This window comes from Siphateles boraxobius, unplaced genomic scaffold (genome assembly GCF_051911475.1).
Source record: "Siphateles boraxobius isolate OS27281-9 unplaced genomic scaffold, OSU_SipBor_1 11, whole genome shotgun sequence".
In the NCBI taxonomy this organism is placed as follows: Eukaryota; Metazoa; Chordata; class Actinopteri; order Cypriniformes; family Leuciscidae; genus Siphateles; species Siphateles boraxobius.
This window is the reverse complement of record NW_027508711.1, coordinates 4,817,474-4,841,342: the sequence shown is the minus strand read 5'-3', so window position 1 is coordinate 4,841,342 and position 23,869 is coordinate 4,817,474. Positions and strand designations below refer to the sequence as shown.

At 35.9% G+C, this 23,869-nt stretch overlaps 1 protein-coding gene across 4 annotated transcripts; it reads left to right on the top strand.

The window, feature by feature from the left end:
- The first annotated feature begins 1,919 nt into the window (after positions 1-1,919).
- prodha (proline dehydrogenase (oxidase) 1a) lies at positions 1,920-23,673 on the top strand. 4 transcript variants are annotated; one of them, XR_013188090.1, is made up of 15 exons: positions 1,920-2,373; positions 4,665-4,873; positions 7,339-7,373; positions 8,864-9,013; positions 9,847-9,911; positions 9,998-10,114; positions 10,643-10,722; positions 10,821-10,902; positions 11,966-12,058; positions 13,347-13,493; positions 14,287-14,462; positions 15,507-15,605; positions 15,695-15,783; positions 16,196-16,442; positions 21,751-23,673. XR_013188090.1 is itself a non-coding variant. In XM_077194255.1 (15 exons), the coding sequence occupies exons 1-15, from the start codon at positions 2,050-2,052 to the stop codon at positions 16,384-16,386; spliced, it is 1,893 nt and encodes a 630-aa protein (XP_077050370.1). In that variant the 5' UTR covers positions 1,961-2,049; the 3' UTR covers positions 16,387-16,576. The 4 variants fall into 4 exon arrangements, 2 of the variants coding, with proteins under 2 accessions (XP_077050370.1, XP_077050371.1); XR_013188084.1 differs by lacking the exon at positions 21,751-23,673 and adding an exon at positions 18,415-19,371 and having other exon boundaries at positions 1,961-2,373; XM_077194255.1 differs by lacking the exon at positions 21,751-23,673 and adding an exon at positions 8,118-8,153 and having other exon boundaries at positions 1,961-2,373; positions 16,196-16,576.
- The last annotated feature ends 196 nt before the right edge of the window (positions 23,674-23,869 follow it).

Here is a 23,869-nt window from a genome sequence, read left to right as displayed (position 1 = left end):
ACTCGTTGAGGTCAGGGAAAGGGTTTTTATTGATAGTCCTATTGTTTCAAGGTTCATTAGTCAAATACACAAATGCTGAGTCGATCCACATGGTAAGATAACACATTAACTATCTTTGAAAAAGAAGTTCTCTGATATAAATGAATGCATATAAGGTTTCAAACAGCATTAACATATTATAGATTATTATAAATGCACTGAACAGAAAACCGAGAATACTTCAGGAAAGTCATATGTCAAAGGTTTCTGTTTTGTTTGAGGTTGGTGGTCACGATTTCTAATGGACAAACAATGATCAATCCAATCAGTCATCATTAAAGTGTTTGAGTCATTGGCTGTGCAACATAATATTGATTTGGAGTTCAGAACTTGAGTCCACAAGCTCAAATCTATAGAGTGACAATCTGTTATTTTAGTGTTATATTATAGTTTTATTAATATTTTGAACTAACTTATTTGTATATTTTTAGTTTTAATTTGTATGGGTTTTTGCCATTTTTTATTTATTAAATATTACTATAAGGTATTATGAGGTAATACTTTATACTATATTTTTTAGTTATTTATATAAGTATATATTTATAAGCTTTTATCTAACTATGCACCTTTATTTTAGTGAAGGAATTATTTTGTTAATAGTTTTAACTAAATGATTGTCCTGTTCTGCATTTCCCAAAAGCATCACAAGCTAAGTTGATCGTAGAGAACAATGGTGGCAATGGTCTTCACAATCAACTTGGGCTCACAATGCTTTTGGGAAACGCAGCCCAGGCCATTTCACAGGGCTCCAGACTAACTTTTTTCACTAGGAGCACAGTGGCCCCCAACTGAAAATTTAAGGGGCACAACCAACAAATTTAGGGGCACACACTGTAAATCAACGTGCTAACCAAATATTCACATTTCTACTTATTTCCACTGTATTACTAGGCCTAAATACTTTGAATTTGAAACAGCACATTGAAATTTCTGCATCTATTATCAGTGTCACATTTTATTGTGCACTTTTGGAGATGCAACAACAAAGTAAACCGACAGCACCATCGCTGTCATGATAGTACAAATATTTTAAAAAATAAAATGTCCGTGGTTAAACTTCAACATCATCTCTGCCTCATCTGCGCTCTGATTTACAGCCTCTTGTCTTAAAAGCAACCGGCAGTGGAGTTGCTTTTTGATTTATTAACATGTCCCAGCATACTCTATGCTTGAGGCTAAGATTGTGTTAAACTAGCGTATTGTGTTTAAACTGCGAAGTGCCAGCACTGTCGGCAAACTTCGTGTTCTCCGCAGTCCTGGGGTAGCGACCGCAACATTCGCAGTTCATGTATGGTTCGTCTCCTTACAGTATCTCAACCATATGAATTCTCGCAACCAGTCTTCCCGAAAATGGTGGGTTCGGGCCTTTTCCCCCACACAAACCTCTGGCTCTGAATCATCATCCAACTGTAGGCCTACACTGTAGACTCTGGCACTGGCACACTTTTGCGACCATTCGGTCGCAGTCTGCCCTGTTTCAGGATTATTTCTGTGTCTAATGATTTTATAATTATGTTAAAGTCCACATATTTCACCAAAATAATTGATAATTAAATTAAACAATTTAACAAATTTAATTGTATTTATCCAGTATAGGCATACGCATTATTTATGCTTCACTTATTTGTTTGTTTTTATTACTGAGAAAATTTATCAGGTGTTCAGTACAAAAGGAACTGAACATTATATGTGCTCTGAACTGTACTTAGTACTATTAAATTATACCTAGTAGGCATACTATGAACATGTAGGCTTACTTAACATTGGTACATGCAATGACGCAGTGACTGTGAGCCAGTTAGTCTGTCGGCCAGTCTGTCACGTCACAGATCATAAGCCAATCGCCACTCAGAACGCGCTGAAAACACTTTGCATATTTCAGAGCGCGCTTTAATGACCCTCCCGTCCGGGGGTGGTTCCATCTCATTCATCTAGAAAACTCCACCGTTACAAGTACCACTCATAGGTACCACTGCAATTTTTCCTCTATCATATCTCCCTTCATCAAACATGTCTTACTCTAAAGTTATCCCCGCTTTGGCCAGAGTAAAGCCGGGTCAGTTGTTTGGTTCGAGGCTTCGGTCCACGGCAGCATCCACGCAGCACAAAGAGCTGAAGACGGAAGACAGGCTGGACCCGAGCTGTACTATCGTGGAGAAGCCCTGCGACGTGGACCTCATCAGCGGGAAAGCGCACATGGACAGCCAGAAGATCTCCGTGGACTTCGACAACACACAAGAAGCGTATAAGAGCAAAGCCACACTGGAGCTGCTCAGAAGCCTGCTGGTGTTCAAACTCTGCACATTTGACTTCCTGGTTGACAAAAATAAAGAGGCGAGTTACTTTTGATTTTTGAAAAACTTTTAGTTGCAGTGAATGCTTTTTTCTCTCCTTGAGTAGGCCTATTATTTAAATGTACACAATTCTTTAGATCAATATTATTTGAATGGACACTATAAATTAATTAATTTACTTTATAATTTATTTATTTGACATTTTCTGAGATGTGTCGTTTTAGAATGTGTGTGTGTGTGTATATAAATATATATATATATATAGGATGTAGCGATATGAGAATTTTGTCCGATATCGATAATTCTTTATATTTGAAAGCTGATAACCAATATATTGGCATATAAATCTAAATCCAAATTTTATATAATTTTTGAGAGCCCGATTACCAAAAAGTCTCACCATTAAAAGCATGTCACAAGCACAATTATAATTATGTTCTCATTAAAATTTTATGTAGCCTATATGACAGACTTGTGCTGCACATGTTGCTCTCAACTGTGTTTTCCTTTTTGTAGTGATTCCAATCATATTTCAAGCAATTCAAAACCATCATGGCGAACTGTGCGCATCTGAAGTGTTTCAGCTGTAGGAAACAATCCATTAATTTTCGGCTTTAATACATCGTCCAAATTTTCTTATTACGATATGTTATTAGCATATATCGGCCGTTATATCATATATACTACAGGGCCGTTGAATGCTTGAATCTGATTGGTTGACGAACGTTCTTAAGGTGATGATACACAGGGCAACATTTTGAGCAATGTTGCTGGGCAGTCTTGCTGAGCGATTGTTGCTTGGGCACTTTCCCATTGAAAATGAGCTACAAATTTCTATCGGGATAATTTAGATCGGTTGTGGGCCCTGTGTCTCATCTGGTTGCCCGTTGACGGCAACGTTGCTCAAAAAGTTGCCCTGTGTATCATCACCTTAAGGTGTGCAATTATTTTCAGGGAAACTCACGGCTAAAGTTTTTCCAGGCAGGTCTTGACCGCATTACAGTTCCATATCACTGCGTGTAGATGACCGTAATAACGGAAAATAGGAAACTATTCATAACAAGAAAAAAGATGCAGCCCCATGCGCTTGATCTGCAATTTTCGATGTCTAACTTCTCAATCAATGGAAACATGCAGTTTAATTATAATAAATAAAGTATATAGTCCTATCTATAATCAATAGAAATTAAACTAACATCGGCCTATAAATAAATTGATAGTCCTACTGCACTGGTTTTCGTAATTATTCCAGATAATATAACAAATAAATAATTATTGATTGGCCTACTTGTTAAAAGTGCTTTTTGATTCATTTATTAAGCTTTATGCTGCTATTACTGTCAATAATAGAAAAAAAGAATGAACGAATGAATAAAAAATAATTAACAAATAACTAATAATATTGACGTACATGATGTTCCGTCTCATTATTGCAACATCTCTCTCTCTCTCTCTCTCTCTCTCTCTCTCTCTCTCTCGCTCTAATAACTGCATTAATAAAGCGGGGGACACACTACTCCATGGCCGGTTATGAATGTAATTTGATACTTATGACTGATCATGCCCAAACACGTTCAGTCTGTGTTCACAGTCGGTGTTTAAAATCTGCTACAGTTGATGGAAACAGTCCGTTTTAAAAGGTTTAGCTAGTCAGTGTGTCCCCAGCATTAGTCTGCTATCAGTGGCTCAAACGTAACTCTAAAATGACGTTTTGGAATTAACAACGGAGGCATATGTGATTAGATGCGTAAGAAATGAGTCCTACATACTAGAGCGTTTTAATGACACAAACTTGACAAACGTCTTGAAATACACCATCATTCTGAACAATGTTTCGAGGTGTGGTAACTGTAGTATAAGCGGAATAATTGACTGCAAATTTCCTACAAATAATATCACGAGTTTCTGATGTTGAAGCATTGAAAACATGTTTGTTCAAACTGAATTTAACTAGTGTCGTCTAAAACCGTTTTTTTTAACAATCTGTCAATTTGTGTCCGATGGCCGTTGACTGCTGAAATCTACTATATCAAAAAGTAGTTTTAAAGTTTCAAGTTGTTAAATCTTACGCTACGCAAACAGGCTACACAAACAGACCAGTTTCTTTTATCAATTAATTTCCACTTTATATCAAGATCATCACTTCAAATACGTCAATTATCCCTTACATATATGTGTGTGTGTGTATGTATATATACTTGTATAATATTAATATGTAATATGTATGTATAATTTTTATTTTTTCTTGTTTTTCATTTATTTATATTAGACACTAATGTAGGCTACTTGTCTGTTTTATTTATTATATTCCTCACTTTTTCCCATCCGCAGCTGATGGACCTCAGTAAAAAGGTTTTTGGCCAGCGGCTCTTCGAGAAACTAATGAAAATGACCTTCTACGGTCAGTTCGTTGCGGGTGAGGACCAGAACTCGATCAAACCTCTGATTGAGAAGAACCAGGCGTTTGGCGTGGGCTCGGTTCTGGACTACAGCGTAGAGGAGGACCTGACTCAAGAAGAGGCTGAGAAGAAGGAGATGGAGTGAGTATCAACCAAAGAGTTTGTTTTCCTTTCCTTATTCCTACTGTTCAAATAGATTGAGTCTCTTAAGTCCACATCAGAAATATCAGATCTAAACCCGGATGCCAGATCATGTCAGAAGGTATCCATTTTAGTCTGGCATCCAAAACCAGTAAAGCCTGTCAACAGCAAGTCTTATCTTATACCCAAAACTGCTTTATCAGTCTGAGAGTTTGACTGAGAAAAGCAAGAGCAGAAAACAGCAGATGAAGTTATGGTAAAAAAAATCAGCAGTTTAATTGAATAATCCTAAATTGCGTAATCATGTACAGGAATGTCACCCTTTTGACTGCACCAGTGTAAACAGTCTCTGATTACACTCTTCCCCATTGGTCAGTTTCAGCCATGGCCCACCGCCTGATTGGCTCATAAAGGGAGGTGTTTTTCCTCCTCCTCTTGCGGAATGGAGTCACATGAGGTTGAGCCAGGAAACCCACGCCAGCGTTTTGAGAAACTCAGAGCCTGTCACGATCATTTGACATTTGAAGGTGTGGCGCAGATAGTATAAAAATCACTTTTTAAATGAGGTTAATGCTTTATTCAGGACTACGTTTTGAGCTGCCAGTTTAATTTATCCCTTTCAGAATCAGCAAAGGCTCACAAGTTTATAGTAACACAAAAGGGAGGCTTGTTTAAACCCAGTCCCGTGGGAAAGTGCTCACATTTCGTTCGGTGGAAAAAGAGTAACCACACACACACACACACACACACACACTGCATAGGTTATGTAAGGTGTTTTGGGTTAGACGAGACCTGGTATTTAATAAGCACAAGGAACAGAAAAGGTTCAGAGCAGATTCCTTTCAGGAATCAGCTTAACATGAAACTTATGCTGAAAAGTTTTAAAACTGATTTTTAGGAATAATGAGCCATTGTTCATGTGATTAACATGTGAATAGGATTGACCGGAAGAATCGCAAAGCAATAAATGGAATTATATCCATTATAATAATACCGTATTCAAAAGCATGGTTATCAAAAATATAGATACAGTTCTCTGTAATATGAAGTTATTGGGATACTGAGAACTAGACATTTTATTGCCAGTGATTTCCCAAACAAGACAAAAATACTCCAATACCAGTTACAACATACAAGTGCAACTTCAGTGCAATACAATTCAAGCGCTTGAGGGTATAATTTTCTTCTGTTGTAAACCATAAATGTTCTTCATGCTTTAGTTAAGAGTCTCCTTTACTGTTATTCAGACATGAATGGTTCCATTAGTCATATGATTTATTGAGATGGTATATGACATCATAATCATGAGATTTTATTTTATATATATATATATATATATATATATATTGCTCTGTAAATATGTCTATAACATTTTATTTAATAATATTTTATTTAATAATATTTTATTTCTGTTTTAGGTATTCTAGATTCTAGTTCAAGTTAAACTAAATGTAAATGAGAAATGTTTCCTTGGCAACTTGTCTTTTATATTTTATTTCAGTTAACATTTAATTTATTTAAAGTAATGAAAATGTTTAATTTGAGTTAATAATAACCTTTAATATAGGTTTTTATTTCAGTTTTTATTATATTTATTATATTTTAGTTTTTAATGTTCATTTTTTGCTTAAGGTTTTAGTAATTTCATAATGCGGTTTTGCCATTTATTTTATTATTTTTTGTAAATGTTGCTATGTAGGTTTAATTTCTTTTTTATTCCAGTTTTAGTTTTTATTTGCCAAGGCAACATTTCTAATTAAGTTTTTCAACTAAGTTATTTCAACTTATATTTATATTTTATTTTATTTCAGCTTTATTTTAATTAACAGTTATTTTTAATAGTTTTAGTTAACGGTAATAACTACCTATTGCACCTGCTAGAAAGATTCGTCTGTATATAAAAAATACATCATCTCCATTTTTTGCAGCATTAAAATAATTTCCGTTTGCTCAGTTGAATCAGTGTCTGCATTAGTAGCAGTGTCGATCTGAGCACATGTTGCAGTTGTCATGCTTGCAGCAGCTCTATGTCTTGTTTATTATAGAGGATCAGGTCGAATACCTGTCATACTACTTATTTACATGCCTCAACTGAGCTTTCACATTAGAGTTGCCAGTTTCAGTTATTTGCGTTGTGCGGATCATTTTAATTTCCCTCACAGCCAGAGAGCTAAATTGTTGTTTTAAACTGTCCGTTGACTGAGACTTGTGTTGCAAAGTGTATGAATCATGTGTCTGAAATCCGAAGTGGACCAGCGTTTGTGAATAGGGCGTTTGTGTCACTGCCAGAGTGTTTGGTGTGTTTTGCATAATTTAATGGTCCCAAGTGAATTTATCACCTCTTCCATTAGAGCTGACTGGAGTTCAAATGTCCTGGTTTAAAGGGGACCTGTTTACAGAAACCTTAACTAGCGTTCATAAAACTCAACTTTGCACTTAAACATGCTTTTTGCCTTGTTTTTCAGTTCCTGTGTTTCTGAGGCTGAGAAAGAGAGTCATGGTAAGTACAATAAATTCACTACGTTAAAAATATTTTAACTAAATGAGAACATAAAACTATACATTGTTTTATTGCTGTGTTTTTAAATCGCCCCTTGCAATATTAAGGCTTCATCGAAATATTCGTGTTTGAGCCAGATTGGGGAGAGAGGTGCTGTTATAATGTAAAATATGTGAAAAATAAAGTGCTTTTTGAACCATCAAACATGAAAACATATTCTAGAACACCTCAAAAACAAAATCCGAACCCCTTTAATATATTTTTATGCATTTTATTAGATTTTTGGTTTAATTTTATAAATCTGATTATGTTATTAGTTGTTTAAAAAGCATGTATTATAAAACGGATAGTTTCGGTGCTTGATTCTGATTGGTTGAGCCGCGTTCAAAGCCATTGTAAATCACTCAAGCATACACCTGTGACCGCATTACATTAGTATTACTGCGCAACTGCCGTTTGTGATTCTTTGTTGCTGCATGTTTTGCTTGGCAACCAATTTGGAACTACATTTCTTGCCGTTGAAATAAATGTGTGATAACGTTATATTTTTTGTTGCTGGTGTTTATTTTATGAATAAAATAAACATTAAAGTGAATATTTTTATGGAGTAACCATTTTATAAAAGCATTAAGCCCCTTGAAGGGGGTTTTACAGCACCGCCCCTTAGCTGTTCTAAATTCACTGTAAATCACGGCTTTGCGGGGTTTATTGCTTTAGTAAACAATTGTTTTGTTGTATTTTCAGTGAACACCCGTGAAAGCTTACCTCAGGACCATAAGTGTACAGTGTTTTCCGTTTTATTTCAGGGCTTTAGTGTTAATGCTGGAAGGGTGTTGGCAGTTTGTTGGGTTTCATCTGGCTGGGTTTTTAAGTGACGTTAGTAATTTGACAGGCGAGCATCACTTCGCCTCAGGGATCATGGTGTAGCTGTCATCGAGGCTGAAATAGACTGCTGTATGTGTTTTATGGGCTCTAGCTGTTTCACTCGTTTAGACTGGTTGAAGCTGGTTTAACTGTGGGCTCTCCTGGTGAAGGGGCTGAAATTATCTTTGCAAGCTCATGTTTGTCAAGTCTGTGGGGTATCTGTATCTCAGATGAAAACCTTTCCTCTGTAAGGTATTAAAAACATTACGTAGTGCAAGCTTTTGGCCACAGCCATCATGCTGCATAAAGCTGTTCAGTATTAATGATTTTCATTTTTTATTCTAAATGTGCATGAAATTCCTAGTAATTTCAACATGAAATCAAAACCGGTTCTATTATCTTTATAAATTATGTGATGTACAAAAAATACATAATTTATGGAAGTAAAACATTTTCATTGTGTGCATTCTGTGAGGAAACTGTTATTTAATTTTAGCATCATAATGATTTTCTGACAGCTTTTTGCAACATAATGCGACACTTAGGCAAAGTTATGGTTAAAATGGAGGGATGTTTCCAAACCAGCATCTGAAAAATTGGCTGTGATTTTTAAAATCCATATTCAGGTATGGATCATCGTGAGAAAAAGTACAAAGCTCATCGGCAGTTTGGAGATCGGCGTGGAGGAGTGATCAGCGCTCGTACATATTTCTACGCAGATGAAGCCAAGTGTGACCATCACATGGAGACATTCATCAACTGCATTAAAGCTTCTGGTGAGAGGAATATTACTTTGTTTTCTGTGCCCCTATTTTACTTATTCTTAATTTTGGATATTACCTTTCATGTAGTGTGTAATTTAGATGTTTGTAAGTATAAAAGGTCTGCAAAGTTTCTGATTGGCCTTAAGCGAATTGTCAGTAATTCCAGTCTTACTTCCTGTAACAAATCTGCATAATTCCAGCCTACTTTGACCCTGTAGGTGTAGCTGATGAAGCCTGAAAGAGTTAGGTTTGTGTTGTTGACATGTTGAAAAGATGCTGTGTGTTCTGCACTGCCAGAGCAAATACACTTTGCAAAAGGATGAAGGCTCGAAATCATACGGTAAAATCGACGCTGAAATCCAGATTTAGCTAATGATGAAATAGCCGTTTAGTTTCCGAGACGCACTGTAAGTGGTTGACCAATCAACCGACTGGGTCATCTGACCAATCAGAGCAGAGTACTGGACCATCTGACCAGTCAGGCAGAGTTGACCAATCACAACAGACTGGGTCATCTGACCAATCAGAGCAGAGTACTGGACCATCTGACCAGTCAGCGCAGAGTTGACCAATCACAACAGACAGGGTCATCGGACCAATCAGGACAGAGTAGGCTCTCAGGAAGACCGAATCCTTTATCCAACCATTTCAGACACTTTGAAAAATGAGGTGATGCTGCAATGTAAATTATAAGACCATTAAAGTGTTTTTTGACCTTAGATGCATGTAAGCCTATTGTAGGAGCCTCTTAAACAAAAGTAGTAATCTTTAAATAGTATAATAGGGGCACTTTAATATCAGGCTATGTTAATTGAGGTATTTGTGTTGATGCCTGTGTATTTTAGCCGGAAGCTCTGTCGATGGATTCTCGGCCATTAAGATGACTGCACTGGGCCGGCCGCAGTTCCTGGTAATTCTCTTTTTTTTTTAACTTTCAAATTTCTTACAAATAAACTGATATCTGTGTGCTTGATCTGGATTCGTTTTGCCTTACAGCTTCAGTTCTCTGAGGTGCTGGTGAAGTGGAGGAGGTTCTTCAACCTGTTGGCCGCCCATCAGGGGAAAGACGGCATGGCAATACTCGAGCAGAAGCTAGAACTTCAACAACTGCAGGTTTGTGTTTTGCACTCAAAGTCTATAATAGTTTCTAACCGGGCAGTTTATAATGCGTAGGAAAAGTAGATTATTGACAGGTTTTTGGAATTAATTTAGTGGGGTCAAACATTTAAAGATGTTCTATTCCTTTTAAATGTTCTATTCAAATAAATGTTTAACCGTTTCCACAAAAATAATGCGCAGCACAACGGTTTCCAACATTGATAATAAGATACAATCGTAATAAGCCAATCAGCATATTAGAAGACTGGAGTAATGATGCTGAAAATTCATCTTTCACATCACAGGAATAAATTGCATTTTAGAGTATATTCAAATAAAAAAAGTTATTTTGAACTGTAATATTTCTCAATCTTTTTACTGTATTTTGATCAAATAAATGCAGCCTCAGTGAGCAAAGAGACTTCTTTCAAAAACTAAAAAAAAAAACATACTGTCCTCAAACTTTTAAACTTGTATATTCATTTAAAAAGTACATATTTACATGTAACTTTCTCTGTCTTTTTTTATTTTGTTGATCTGCAGGACAGTTTGATCAAACTGGGAGTAGGTGCTAAATCAGATGTTGAAAACTGGTTTACTGGAGAGAAACTGGGTTCATCAGGGTAAAATTCCTCATCTGTCACTTACAATTTAGAGACCAGGAAAACCAGTTTGTGTGTGTGTGCGACCGACCGACCATGTTTCTCTTTTGTTCTTGTAGAACCATTGATCTGTTGGACTGGAACAGTCTCATCAATGACAGAACCAAAATCTCCAACCTGCTTGTGATTCCTAACATGGAGGTAACACACACACAGGCACAATAGGGCTGAGCGAATTTATCGAATCTGCGAGTATCGATACATAAGTCCCATTCAAATCCCCCGTGTCCAACCCGTTCGCGTTGCATGAAGAGTGATTTGGTCAGCCAGCCGCTAGTGGCCAGCTGTGCGCGTGCATTGATATTGACGAAAATCCAGCTGTTATCAAACAACACCTTAGCTCTCCTTGTTGGCTAGCCTCCTTGCATGCTGGCTAGTAGCTTTTTTAAAAGCTGGGTTTCCGAAATTGACAGCGCTGTGTGAGAGAGAGAGAGAGAGCGAGAGAGAGAGAGAGAGAGAGAGTGAGAGAGAGAGAGAGAGAGAGAGAGAGAGAGAGAGAGAGAGAGAGAGAACGCAATGGAGCCATGCTATCCTATTCCAACCCGCGAACACCTCATCAAGGTTTGCATTCCCAGGCTGTACACATACAAGAGCACACGTCAAAGCCTCCCTGGCCAGCGCGGAGAGAGTTTCCCTGACGTGCGACGGCTGGACCTCGTGCACAACTGAAGCACATGTCACACGTTCAATGTCAAGCTAAAGAAGCTGTCAAAGAAAATGCAGTGCAAAGAAACTGTTCAGAACAGGCCACTTGCTGCACTTTTTAACTCTCCATTGTTAATTGCAATACTGCACTTTATTTACTTTTCAAAGGCTTGTAAGCTACAGTTTGCACTGTTGTGTTTCAATAAATAGAACTAATTTTCTCAACACATATTAGATTAATTTTGTCCAGCATTTGCAAGCTGTACTCTCTGTCCAGTCAGAGACATATATTGTGTAATTGATGCTTTCAGTTTTCAGTCAAAATCATTCTGTCCCCTTTAAATCTTTCAGAAAATGATTGAAGTGTATCGAATTATATCTAATCGTATCGTTGGCTGAATATCGTGATGTATATCGTATCGTCAGCCGAATATCGTGTATCGTATCGTATCTTGAGATTAGTGTATCGCTACAGCCCTAACGCATACACACAAAAAATGTGTCTAATTAAAGCACACAAGCGCTACTCCGCTCATACGAACTCTGTGTATTTCCAAAGAGTGGTCACCTGGAGCCTCTGTTGAGCAAATTCACTGATGAAGAGGAGAAACAGATGAAGAGGATGCTACAGAGAATGGACGTCCTAGCCAAGGTATTATCACCAAAAAGTTATACTGTAGATGCTGTTAAGGTAAATGATCTTAGGTTTCTTGGACTATTTGATGATGATTGGCACATCTGAAGTTTACATAAATTTTACGACAGAAATCAGGCGGTAGCGCTTTATTTTTACACTCAGTGTGTGAGCATTTGATGTTTGCCATTACTCTCTCGGAGTGACTTGACCCTGATCAGACATTAACCAAACCCCTTTCTTACTCTGACGCAAAAGCGTCTCATTTTCCCCCCTGGTTTTTGTTTACACATCTGTTTTTGACCAAGGAGACTTTGATAAGTAGAAATGATTCTGTTGGAAAAGTATCACTCGGTTAACCTTGTTTGCTAACCTAACCTTGGCCATACATGTTATTCAAAACGGGCAAAATCCTTCCCATCGACTTGCCTTAACTTCTTATTGCTTAGGAGTCTTTAGCAACGTCTGTTCTGGATATTTTAACAATGTTCTATATATTCTTTACAGCCCTCATTGTCACAAGACTGACTCTTTATCTTCTGTGAGATAAGCAGACAAAAAAGCGTTATAGAGGGAAATTTAAAACAAACAAAAATACAATGTCAAACCAAAGAAAGAGTTAGAATAAACCAAATACAAAATGTTCCAGTCTCTATAAAGACTGACGCTGAGGCTGTTAAATAAAAGATTTGTGAGATAGATGAAAGCTTTATCTTCCCAAATGCTGAAGTCATTTATCTACTACAGCATTTCAGCTTGTGAATTCTTAAACTGAAACAATTCAGTGAATAGACCACATTTATATACTTTCAGTAAAGATTAATATGATTTTGATTGGCAAAAAAAACACATATATATATATATATATATATACACACACACACACACATATACTGTGTATATGATGTAATAACCATTCAAAACAAAATTAAAAATAAAAACAAATCGTAAAATGTTTTGTGTACACACACACACACACATATATATATATTTAATTTAATAATTATATAAAAATCAAATTAAATATATATAAATCATTACTTTTTATGCTGTACAATATATACTTGATAATATATTTGTGTTCTTTATTGCATGCATTTTATACAATGTTTTTTTTTTCCTTCTTGCTTATTCAGCTGTTTTCAGTCTGAGAAGTGTTTGTTTTAATAGTCTGTTGTTGAACAGCAGTATTGTGGTGGAAATTAAGGTCTCCTGCAGGCGTGATGGTTATGTAACTGTGTTTACTAAAGTGCACTGTTACAGCTGAAAGGAATTTTGTAACTGAATGTGTGTGTGTTTGTTCCAGCACGCTGTGGAGAACGGTGTGAGGCTGATGGTGGACGCAGAACAGACGTATTTCCAGCCGGCCATCAGCAGACTGACCCTGGAGATGCAAAGGATCTTCAACAGAGAAAAACCCAACATCTTCAACACCTACCAGTGCTACCTTAAAGTGAGTCGCTGAAACACACACACACACACACACACACACACACACACACTCCAATTCAAGCTAAACACACACGTCCGCACCCTCAAAATCAGCTGCCGGTCTTTGCCACACCCAGACTTCTCATTTATCGTGCCATAATGTGGATGATTGAAGGATTACCATATTTACAATAACACACACCCGAGTATGTCGCACTGCAGCAAAATACAGTAGTGTTGCTGAGAAGAAAAACATAGATACGTTTTCCTTTGAATGCTGTACAACAGTCAGTTTAAACTGAACCATGTAACTTTTTTGGTTTTCTTTGACTGCATTTTAGTGTTCTGAGGAGGCTGCAAAATATCAGATTAGCAATGCTAGAAATTATTTGTTTTTCGCACGTATCTGTGTGGGAGTATGCTTACTCCATTTTACACGCGTGACTTTAATAGCAAGTCAGATCATTAAAATAAGGTTGTTAACCCAAAAATATATAAAAAGAGCAGAGTAGATCAATCACAACAGACTGGGCTGTCTGACCAGCAGAGTAGGCTCTCGGAAAGCTCTAGAATTTTTTATTTTAATTTTTTCTTTATAATTTGTGATTTTTATGTTACTTTATCTTCAATCATTTTTACATCTCAAAAAGTCCCGCAGCCAAAGAATGAGTCAGCATGATTTAGTATTATAGTGGTAAATGACTGTCAGAAGACCTTACCTACAACTTTCTAAAAGGTTTTATTGCAATAATTCTGTTTTAAGTGTGTGATAAATCCCATGACAAAGTCAATAAAATAAACACCTGTGCTTGTAGGAAGCGTATGATAATGTGTCTGTGGATGTGGAGCTGTCGCGTCGGGAGGGCTGGTACTTCGGCGCTAAGCTGGTCAGAGGAGCGTACATGTCTCAGGAGAGATCTCGGGCGGCAGAGATTGGCTATGAAGACCCCATCAATCCCGACTATGAGGCCACCAACAGGATGTACCACAAGTATGTGCCTTGCAGTTAAAACATATTTTAAATGAAAAAAAATACATGGATAAAACATATCATAGCACCCACCATATAATTTACAAGCAGTATTTTCACATTTTGATTGCTGTGGATTTTTGTTAACTTGTAGAAATATTGAGCTTTAGAATATCAATATAGTTATATAGTATACTATATTACTATGTTCAAGGTTATATAGTACAATAATGAAATGCTGATAAACACTGTAAAATAAATGGGCATCTATTTAAACCATGTGATGAAAAGGACTTTTATAATGTCACCACTACCTTAAATATAATGTGAGAAAGATTAAACTATTGTTTTGGGGGGCGGTGGGGGAAGGCACATATAAAAAAACATTTAAAAAAAAAATTTTGTAAGTACTTTTATTCTACATAACACATTATGTGATCCAAAACAAGCATTTAATTATACATTAATTATTTATATTTGATTTTCATCAGATAGTAGATTATGTGGAATAAAATAAAAATATTTAAATTTAAAATGGGTCATATATTTTTGAATATTTGATTTTCTTTGGATAATGGTTTATGTGGAATAAAATAAACAAATATTTTGTATTGTATATTTAAACAATTAGTATATTTTAGAACATTTAATTAATTTTATTTGATTCCACATAACCCATTATCACAAGAAAAGCATTTTAATTGTTTAAATCTATGCATTTTATTTTATTCCACATAACCCATTATCAGATCAAAAGCAAAAATATAAAAAAATATATTGTTTAAATGTATATTGAAAACACAATGTACCATTTAATTTAGTTTTGCTGTCTCATCTCAAATGAATACTTTATTCAACCGCAACCCCACCTGCTTACCTGAGCTGAGCCTGTTTTGCCCATCAATGTCATAACACTGAATATTTGCACGCACACTGTGACGGGAATGTTTTGACTCGTTGCTACAAACAAAAGCAAATATTTCAGGATTCATTTCTTTTATTCTTCTGTCACTGTCATTGATCAAGCCCTAGAAGCTTTTATTAACCATTATCTCTGTCTGTAAGGTGCCTGGAGTACATTCTGGAGGAGATTAATCTCAACAGGATGGCCAACGTAATGGTGGCGTCTCACAATGAGGATACGGTCAAATTCACACTGGAGAAGTGAGTCTAGAGCCAAGAAAAGATGCATAAAATACATTCAGCTCAGTATCTGTGACTAATGCTGGGCGGACGTGTGTTTTTCTGTACAGAATGAACGAGATGAGTCTCTCTCCCACTGAGAATAAGGTTTACTTTGGACAGCTGCTGGGAATGTGCGACCAGATCAGCTTCCCGTTGGGTGAGTGGAAAAAAACGCATGTTTGTTGAATGTCACGCCCCTTACTATAACTGTGAGTTTCTACACACTACTAACTAACTAACTCAACCAGGCCCCGCCCCTTTATTCTGCATATGCCATTGTGCGGGATTTATTTAAATGAGGAATATTGTGTTTGTTCCTGGGAGAAACTCAAGACTACAATGGAGGCGTATCAGGGAGTTCAGAAACAGTGACACTGATATAGAGAATAACTCCTGCTGGAGGGACTTTGTGCTTTGTAACTTTGCAGAGCTTTTTCATGCTCAAACCACAACATTCACATGTTAAAAATGTAAAAAAAAACATAATACTGTATGTCCCCTTTAATATTGATGCTGATAAATAGAATGAAATGTGCTGGTGAAGTTTACCGGTGTGTTTTTGCAAACAGGTCAGGCAGGATTCCCGGTATACAAGTATGTTCCCTACGGTCCCGTGAACGAGGTCATCCCGTACCTGTCGCGCCGAGCGCAGGAGAACCGCGGCTTCATGAAAGGTTCGAAAAGGGAACGCAGTCTGTTGTGGAAAGAGATCCAGCGCAGACTCTTCAATGGACAACTGCTCTACACACCTTCGTACTAAAACACTCACAACTCAACATCAACTGTATTTAAAATATGGACCCCCTCGCCCTACCGGTGAGCACAACCATGTGACCGTGCGGAACTCATCACAAAATGGATATTAATACATTCTATAGTTATAGTTTGTGTACATCAGTGGCTGTAAAATTAACGATTTGAAGACAACATGAAATTGCTTTTGCAATACATTTAATGTCTGTGATGTGATATGAAACAAAATTCAGATGGAAATAATGTCAGACAAGAGTTAATCTGATGAAAAGCAAACATTTGAAATTATATTAATAATTTAAATCCATCTTTTATTCCACATAAAACATCCGTTGAATAGCAAAAATTTAAAATAAGTCAATTTTTTAAAAATATATTTTGAATTGCATGAAACATTTAACTTTTTTAAAAATTATTTTTCACATAAACCATTATCTGATGCAAAGCAAACATTTAGAATATTAACATTTATTTATTTATTTATTTTTATTTATCCCATAAAACCCAATAGCCAATGAAAAGCTATTATATAATAATATATTTTTGTTTAAATATATATTATATTTTTTATTTGATTGTATTCCTCATATCCCATTATCTGATGAGAAGCAAACATTTAAAAAAATATTTTAGTTTATTAAACAACGTGAAACAGAAAGTTAAGTGGAAAATGATATAGGATATTGGGTGAGACATTAAGTTATTAGTTATGAAGATAAGTCAAGACTTGTTTAGTTACGTGAACAGAGCAGATGGTTTAAGTCATGTCAGATAGGGAGAAAGTTTGGGACAGTTACTAAGACTGTAAATTGAGTCTGTTATATTTTGTCTTTAAATCGCTCTTAATCATTCCACTGTCTTTACATCTCTGTGCAATTAGAGTCAGCTGTTCATCACTGGTTTTGTTTAGAATAGCTTACGACCACACTATGGTGCCTTACTGCCGTTTACACGACACTGCTTTAAACTAAAAACGGAAAACTTTTTATGCATTTCGGCCATTATCGTCTGAATTTAAACTACAAAAACTCACGTTTTGTCTATAGGCGTTTTATAGGCATGTAATGTTCTTTTACAAAGTGACGTTGCCAAATACTGGCCTGGCAGCATAATAACTTTTCAAAAAACGCAAAAGAAAAACTTCAGTTTTTAGTACATCTTTCTCATGTAAAGTACCCTATGCTTGAGTTATGCTCAGATACTGTATAAGGCACATTGCTAGTGTGACAAATGAACCAATATCAGATGCCATTTTTAATCCCAAACCTTTTTAAAAATGCTAAATATCTGTATTTCAGAGGTAACATGCAACACACATATATATGTATGCATGTGTATATATACTGTATATGTGTATGTATATATATATATATATATATAGTATGTGCAGTATGCAGCACACTAGTACTTCAAGTTTTTCAAATCACATTTATTTATATATAGCACTTTTTATTTATATATAGCACAAAATAATGCAAAAAAGTTGCAGTCACAGTCCAACTTAAGGAAGTAAGTCCAGTGATGTTTCATTTTTGTTTAAAAAAAGTTATTAATGTAGTTCATTTATTTATATATATATATATATATATATATATATATATATATATATATATATATATATATATATATATATATCTGCTCTGGAGTAAACAGTGATGTCATCGTCCAGTTCAGTTATTGTATAATAGTGTCAATGCAGGCAGATCAATATTATTGTTGAATTTTAATTAAATGTTAAATTTAATGTCCCCAACTAAGCAAGCCAAGCCAATGGCAACAAAGGTGGAAAAAGGTGACAGTGGCAAGGAACCAAAACTTTATAACATTATAGGTCAGAACTCAGATTGGTTTGAAACGATCAGAATATTATCGAGTTCATCTGGTTGAAGATCGGAGTCAGGCCGGTATGGAGGTGAGTTTGTTGAGGATCAGTGCTGATGGCTCTCGTGTCTATGAGGCCTTCACAGGGGAGAGTCTAGATGATACAATCTCTGCTGACACTTCAGGGATGTGTTGTGGTCATGTCTTGGTGCAGGTCCTCCATCTGGTCTGAATACGGCCCGGATCCGGCTGGCAACATCATGCGTTGTGGTCGTGTCCAGGTGCAGGTTCACCATCTGATCTGGATACGGCCCGGATCCGGCTGATTGTAGCAAACCTCTGTATAAACAGAAAGACTAACTTTAGCATAGATGCCATTCTTCTTAAGAAGTAGCGAGTACATCCGGTGTTATAGGAAGTGTTCACGGTTCCGTCTGACCTAATTTATGCAGCCTAATAATCATTTACCTGATTTGAATAATAGAAATGTATAATGTTCTATATGAATGCCAGGTTAAAAAGATGTGTTTTTAATCTAGATTTAGACTGACAGAGTGTGTCTGCTTCCCGGACAGTGTTAGGAAGACTGTTCCAGAGTTTATGGGCTAAATAGGAAGAGGATCTACCGCCAGCAGTCGATTTTGATATTCTAGATATTATCAACTGGCTAGAATTTTGAGATTGCAATAGACGTGAAGGACTATAATGCGTGAAGTGAAAAAAAAAAATTTAACCTGTTGACTTTGTGACGTACATGAACGGTTTTCAGTTATTTTTTTGTAATATATTTGATAGTAGCTATACCATATCATTATGATTAAATGTCTAGACTGGTTAAATGCATTTTAGCACTGGATATTCTGTTTAGTGTATGACTGATGTAAATTAGTTTTTTTTGGGCTTGTTTTTCTTTTGCTTTATTAAAAACCACTTCAATGTAAGTTTGTGTTTGAATTTAAATGTGTTTTTGGATGAAGTCTGTGTGTGAATCTTTCAGTTGTTTGAAATATTTACTGCTCTTTTATTATGTAAATCATGAAATGCGTTCATATAATATAGCGACAGCGCATAGTTCTCTCTCCAGGCTGATTTTACCACTTTTGCACTGTTAGATGAATCTGGATGACTGTATTTGAACTTGTCTTAAAATAAAATATTTTTTTAAATCAAATATTGAACTATTAATAGAGTTTCTTATTTTGATGTATAGTTATGTTTTATATATATATATATATATATATATATATATATATATATATATATATATATATATATAATGTGTGCATGACAAAAAAAACACCAGGTCATATTCTTCTGCGTTAGTTGAAATAAGTGCTAGTTTATTTTGGGTGTGTGATGTTTGCACAACCATAATCTTTTTGGTGCGTTCCTTTCATTTCAAAACAAGTTTGAATATGTAATAAAGGTTATCAAAAACACCCTCTTGTAAAAGATATCAGAAAAGTGGCTTTATTTCTCTGCTCCTGCCATGGTTCCTCTATGGAGTACCTGAGCAAAAACAAAAAGGAAACAGGAAGGGTTGGGGCTTTTATGTCTGAATAGACAATCAAGTTAGTTTTGGATTTTTGGAGTTCTTAAAAAGTGAAAATGGAGTCGTTTTCTGTGGAGGATCTTTCTTGTCCTGTGTGCAGGGAGATCTTCAAATGTCCTGTTGTTCTGTCATGCAGTCATAGTTTCTGTAAAGGGTGTCTTCAACAGTTCTGGAGATCAAAGAAAACTTGACAGTGTCCGTTCTGCAGGAGAAGTTCCTCGAAAGCTGAACCTCCTTGTAATCTTGTTTTAAAAAAACGTGTGTGTCTCTTTCTTGAACGTTGAGGAGGTTTGAGATGTGCATGGTGAGAAACTCAAACTCTTCTGTCTGGAGGACAATCAGTCAGTGTGTTTAGTGTGCAGAGATTCAGAAAAACATGCTCATCCCCGATTCAGGCCAACCAATGAAGTTCGTCCATCTTACATGGTAAGAAGAAAGATCTTGTTTCAAATGCAGAACAATAACTTGCTATACAAACCGTAATAAAGCAATTATAAATTAAAAATCAAATCTGATTGCACTCAAAAAAGTGTTCAGTAAACTTTTTTTTTTTAAGTTGGTTTACATTTAGTTTACAACCATGGCCAAAAGTATTGGCAGTGACCTTTTGTTTTTCGCAAAGTTTGCTGCTTTAGTAGTGATGTTAATTCACATTGATTCTAGATTAATGGCAAGTTTACATTTAGTAAGCAATGATTTACAAATGTAAATCAGATGTATTTTAAATAAATTCATTGGCCTATACTAGTCAGGTGAAATTACTAATTCTGATTGGATTATAATTGTAATTATAATTAACTAATTGCCATGTAAGGAGGGAAGTGCTTCCAGTCATTGGGTTTTTGTGTTAGCAAAATCCCAACAGAAATCTTGTTCACATTCCTTAAGGCTGTTTTGGACTAAAGGCCTGTTCACAGCAATGATAACTATAAAGATATAGTTCTAAAAATCGTTCTTAATATTAAAGAATAACAGAGTTCACACCACCGCCATATAACGGCACAGAGAAACAATATCGTTGGAATCACTTTCAGAACGATTTCAACCAGCTGATCAGCGGGTGAAGGGCTCTGCGCGTTACTGTCTATCCCCGTGGCAAAGTGATTAAACAAAATACATTTTCTCATATTTATTAACTCGTTATTTCATCGGAGTCCATAAATGAAAAAGGTTGTAATGATATCTGTGCATCATTAAGTGTGAGCGAATGTCTGGCTATTCTTTTTAACTCTTTACTGAAAATAATGTCAATTAGAATAAAATCAAATGATTACAATTAATTAAGTCAGGTAAATGTACCACACCAATTGCATAATCAGTTAAAAGATAATAAGATACAAACATCAAATGCTCTGAAATAGAGAAGATGCAATACCATGACATTATAAAATATACACTTCATCAAGGGCTAGTCTGGGTTACAGAATCGCCCAGGCTCTTGTTGCATTTCATTAAAGACCAAGGCAGAAACCTCTTTTCAAATGTAATCATGAATTCACAGTGGGAATTCACATTAATCACCATCCCAGACTTACTGGGGGCAGAAGTTGATTTACATGGAACGATTTGCGAATAATAGGAATTTGAGTTTACACCTTCTGAGAGCAGGAGACCATTTGCCTGGAAGACACACCCTCCTCTCTGTGCGAAGTTATCACTAAACTCTTAAATACCTTATTACCTTTTGGTTTACTTCTTTGAGAATGAGACCTTTGTACCAGTCGCACTGAGACATTTCAAATGATATCAAACATGTGTAACACTGTATGATAATCATTCACATTAACCCATATAGATTGCTGTGTGAATTCCAGGTGATCTCAGCATGAAAGCACAAGAGAGAAATTCAAATGTTGATTTCCTTTGTTCTCTCAGAGAATTGTGCTTTCTTCCAATTCTTCCAGTTTCTCCAGTCTTACTATAGTTATCTTCATTCTTGGTGTGAACTGGCCTTAACACACAGTTGGACTGACAAATGTTCCCTTTGTTAAATTCTAGGAGGAACTAGGTCTCGCACTGAAGTCCTTAAATGAAAAGCTCAAACACATAGAGGAAGGTAAAGGAGAGTGTGAGGAAGCGGTTCAACACACCCAGGTGAAGATACAGTGTCAATTATACCTTCTACAAAATCAAGACAAAACTGAACTGAATTTTATTTCTCTGTCTTTATTTGAGACTCAAGCTCAGTACACAAGGCATCAGATTAATGAGGAGTTTAAGAAGCTCCAACAGTTTCTCATTGAGGAAGAAGAGGCTAAAAACACTGCCCTGAGGGAGGAAGAGGAGCAGAAGATTCAGATGAGGAAGCAGAACCTGGAGGAGATGAACAAACAGATCTCAGCTCTTTCAGACAATAAAAGACAGGAGGAAATGAAAGCCAAGGATGTCTTGTTTCTAAATGTGTGAACTGGTTTTGTCTGATGTTTTTTGTGCCAATCAGAAGATTTTTTTTTTGCATTCATTTATACAAAGGTTTTTATGGCAGGTGGGGTCAAGAGGTCAAGATTTGACAGGTTAGCATGGCATCACTGGCCTCTGTGGATAGATGCTACATCATCTGAGCCTCAAAAGAGTTTTTCCATTAGTAGCTGTGGATTCTGGCTAGAAGAAAGCACAAATATTACCAATATTCTTTTATATTATTGTAAATGTTTTTGCAATGACAGATTCTTCTTTGGAGGATTTTAAAAGTTTGAAATGGACTATAAAGTCTGCTGTCTTTTTGACATCACAGTTTGAGACAGTGTGCCACATGACAATTACAGCTTGGTGTAGCCTATTACAGGTGGTTGGTTCAAAAACCAGTGAGCATATGGCAGATTTCGCAAACTTTGGTTCTCAAACCTTCTTGACCCAATGGTCCCCACTTTAACAAACTCAATATTTGAAGGAAAAATTATGTTTGTTTTATTTATATTATTTTAACAATATTTGTCTTTACAAGACCAAGTACGCTTGAATTAGTGCCAAATATTAGTCATCACTAATCTGGTACAGTCTTGCGGTAACACACAAATCCCTTTAATCTACTTGGGAAAACAATTTCAGAGTCAGTCAGAATAAAATGAAATGTAACAATATTTTATGTCAGGTAAATGTATCATGCCAATTTCATAATCAGTTCAAAGATAATAAATACAAAACATCAAATGCTCTGGAATAAAGAGAGAAGATGCGAAACCTGACATTATAAAATATAATTTTATAATTATAATTGTATAGCCCTAACGGGCTAATTTGAGCTACAAATCGCGCTGAGCCTCCCGTTGCATTTCTTTATATAGACAGAACCTTCTTTCACATGGAAACATTTGCTAACAATGGGAATTTGCATTCAGAGGTTACACTTTTAGAGAGCAGGAGGCCATTTGCCTGGAAGACACACCCTCCTCTGTGTGCAAGTTATCTTTAAGCTCTTAATAACTTTTTTAACTTTTGCTTTACTTATTTGGGAATGAGACATTTGTACCAGTCAGCCTGAGACATTTCATATGATACCAAACGTGTAACACTGTATGATAATTGTTCATATTAAACCCTATAGATTTTTGGGTGAATTCAGGTAGGGATGGGTGAAGGGAATAATGTGTAATTTTGGAGGTGATCAACAAGGTGCGATCGTGTCTCGAATGGGGATGTAATATAGCAAGAGAGTTTAAATGTTAATTTCCTTTGTTTTCGCAGAGAGTAGCCCTCTCTTCCAGTTCTTCCAAATCCAAATTTTTATATAACTTTTGAAAGCCTGATTACAAAAACAAAAGTATCTCCATTCTCATGACAATTTTATGTAGCCTATATGACAGACATGCGCTGCATTTTGCACTTGTATTTTCCTTTTTTTTTAAGTGATTCCAATCATATTGCAAGTAATTTGAAGTGTCTCAGCTGATGGAAATAATAAATTATTTGTCGGCATTAATATATCAGCCAAATTTTCTTATCAGTCCGATGACGATAACATTAAAAATGAAGGCAGATCAGCCGATTTGTCAACAGATACTTATATGGTGCCCGATATTTCGTGTATCCCTAATTATTTATGTATTGGCTATATTTATTATTTTAATAATTTTAATACAATTATTTATGCATTTATTTCGTTCAATCTTGTTTTATT

Coding starts and splice junctions, on each gene's coding strand:
- prodha (XM_077194255.1), top strand. CDS start 2,050: ATGTCTTACTCTAAAGTTATCCCCGCTTTGGCCAGAGTAAAGCCGGGT. Junction 8,154..8,863: donor CTTACCTCAGGACCATAAGT/GTACAGTGTTTT, acceptor ATCCATATTCAG/GTATGGATCATCGTGAGAAA. Junction 9,014..9,846: donor CAACTGCATTAAAGCTTCTG/GTGAGAGGAATA, acceptor TGTGTATTTTAG/CCGGAAGCTCTGTCGATGGA.